Raw genomic sequence first — 2451 nt, 5'->3', positions numbered from 1 at the left:
TTTTCTTTGCAGTTTTATCATCAGGAGCTTTAATTTCTTCAAGCTCTTCTCTCCTCGACTAGTTAAACAGTTAATGATGATYAACTTGACTAAAGATCTAAACCTCCATCAGCTGCACTGAGTTCATCCTCAGGTTCCTCTGAAGCTTTTCTGTCCTGAAAACTTCCCATCATGCTGCAGGTTTTAATCAGAGCAGATTCCTTCCTGTCAGTCGACCGTTTCACAAACATCCTTCACAGCTGAGAGACTCAGATTCTGGTTTTCAGATTCTTTTTCTGAAATAATGTTAATGACAAAACATTACACACTAACTAAACCCATAGGAAAACTAGTTATTAAAAAATATTACTTGGAGATTTTAATAAATGTTCAACTATATAGAAATAGGACATAAACAATAAACCACTTGAAGCCTCTTCAGATAGTTTATTAATCAATTGAAGCTAAAACTTAAGAGCAATTATTAGTTTTCTAAAGCTTTCATTGTGTAAACACCACAATAAAACAATTAAACTTCCAGGTTTTTTAAATATTAACACCTACATTTTGGTGCTCATCTTTCAGGTCTAAATTAATCCTGCAATCAAAAATCAAATGACTCCAAATAAAGAATCAGAACCAGAACAAACAGAAGGGAGGAAGGAGAACCAGGATAAATCAAATTAACTTTTATTTTTAATTYAGTTTACAAACTGAAGTCTGTAGAACTGATTTATTGGTTTCTGGTACAAAACAGCAAAAAATGGATCATGAAAAAGTTATTCAATCATAAACAAACAAAAACACAAGAAAGCTATGCATATTGTCTGAATTATTCAGACAAAAAAATAAATTAAATCTCATGAACAACATCTGAGCCAAGCTGGACGTTTCCTCTGAGGCTCCACCATCTTTGGGTTTCTCCCCAGCTCTACGGCTCCTTTCAGAATCACTTCCTGGGGTCTAAGAGGAMMCAGGACTTTATACTGAGGTCCAAACTGATCAGTGATGTGCTGACGTAGAATCTGGCTCTCAGCCAATCCTCCCACTAACACAATAAACCCAATGTTGAGATTTTTGTTTAATATTTCTCTAAGGCTCTTTGTGATTCCCTGCAGAGTCTCATCATAGAAAGATCTCAGTTTCTCTCTGGAGATTCTGATGGATCCATCATCCCAGGAAGCTCCTTCCACTGAATCAAATAACTTTTCAATCTCTTTCTGTTTCTGAGCCAACATGACCAGGTTACCCGGGCAACTGATCTGAACATCTTCATCCAAATGTTTGAGACGAGTAAAATCATACATCATCTTCTGAACCTCATTGGGGAAGTTTTGTTCATAGTTATTCCAGAATCCATCAGAGAAGATTTCTCTCAGGAACTGTTTGAATTTTCTGTCCACAGATTTTCCTCCCCAATATATTCCAGAGGCCTCATGCAGCGTCTTCATGTCTCCTCCTTCCAGGACTTCATGAACAGTGAAGCGACTGTATCTATCTGTTGACAAACAGGAAGAGAATAAAATGTATTAATGGAAAAATCTCAGGAAACAACTTATCACACATTTTAACTCACATTCAACAAACATTAATCAAAGAGATTCATTCATCCATCATTTGTCCCCTCAGAGTTGTGGGGGACAAACAGAGAGACCAGTTAACCCAACAGTCATGTTTCTGGACTGTGGGAGGAAGTCGGAGTCCCCAGAGAGAAACCAGGCATGAACAGGGAGAACATGGAGACTCCATGCAGAAAGACCCCAGACTGGGATTCAAACCCAGAACCTTCTTKCTGCAAGGCAGCAGAGAAACYAGCTGATCCACCGTGCAACACAACATCTCTTCAATATCTTTATTGTGGATAAAAATGTKTTTAAAACTYGTCTCTCACTAAACCTTTAAATAATGGTGAGTAACTTTTACCTCCACAGTCGACAACAAGGTACCGTTTCCCGTCTCTTTGGGTCTCCAGCAGGACTTTGGTTTCTTCTGGTTCCACAGTGAACTGAACGGCCTCCTGACCTCCTGCTGGATCTGTAGAAACACAGAAACAGAAGGTTTGTGTTTTCTGGGTCTGATCTGATATTATAATCATAAATAAAACTTTAAACTTTTCAATAATGTTCTAATTAATTGAATGTGTCTCTATGCAGTTAAATGTTTTAGAGATCATTTTATTTCATCTGAGTATTAATTTCTTCATTCTGAGATTTTGATTTATTTGCATCATGTTTGCAGATCCACTGGTGATTTCAAAGTCTGTGGTTATGGGACATCTGACCCAATTAACATTTTTATTTCTAAATAACTGAAACAAAACAACCTGAATGTTGATTTATTTCCTCAAACTTAGAAACTGAGAGTTGACAGTGAAGTTTTCCTCCAAGCAGCAGCTGCTGAGAAACTCAGCAGGAGGAAGAACTTGGTCACAGTGAGTCGCTCTGCAGAGCTGGAGGTGGAGCTGGATGCTGC

The 2451-nt window shown here is 37.9% G+C and overlaps 1 protein-coding gene across 1 annotated transcript in view; it reads right to left on the bottom strand.

Moving 5' to 3' along the window:
* Positions 1-639: 639 nt before the first annotated feature.
* LOC103461829 (heat shock 70 kDa protein 12A-like) overlaps positions 640-2451 on the bottom strand; it is a 31356-nt gene continuing 29544 nt past the window's right edge. The window contains exons 5-6 of the mRNA XM_008404180.2: positions 1903-2013; positions 640-1477 (exon numbers count right to left, since the gene is read on the bottom strand). Coding sequence (XP_008402402.1) covers positions 840-1477; positions 1903-2013 — 749 coding nt within the window. The 3' untranslated portion in view covers positions 640-839. The remainder of the gene's footprint in view (positions 1478-1902; positions 2014-2451) is intronic.

The sequence above is a fragment of the Poecilia reticulata genome, linkage group LG2, assembly GCF_000633615.1.
Source record: "Poecilia reticulata strain Guanapo linkage group LG2, Guppy_female_1.0+MT, whole genome shotgun sequence".
Classification (NCBI taxonomy): Eukaryota; Metazoa; Chordata; class Actinopteri; order Cyprinodontiformes; family Poeciliidae; genus Poecilia; species Poecilia reticulata.
The sequence above is the reverse complement of the archived record's forward strand: the minus strand, read 5'-3'. Positions and strand labels throughout refer to the sequence as shown.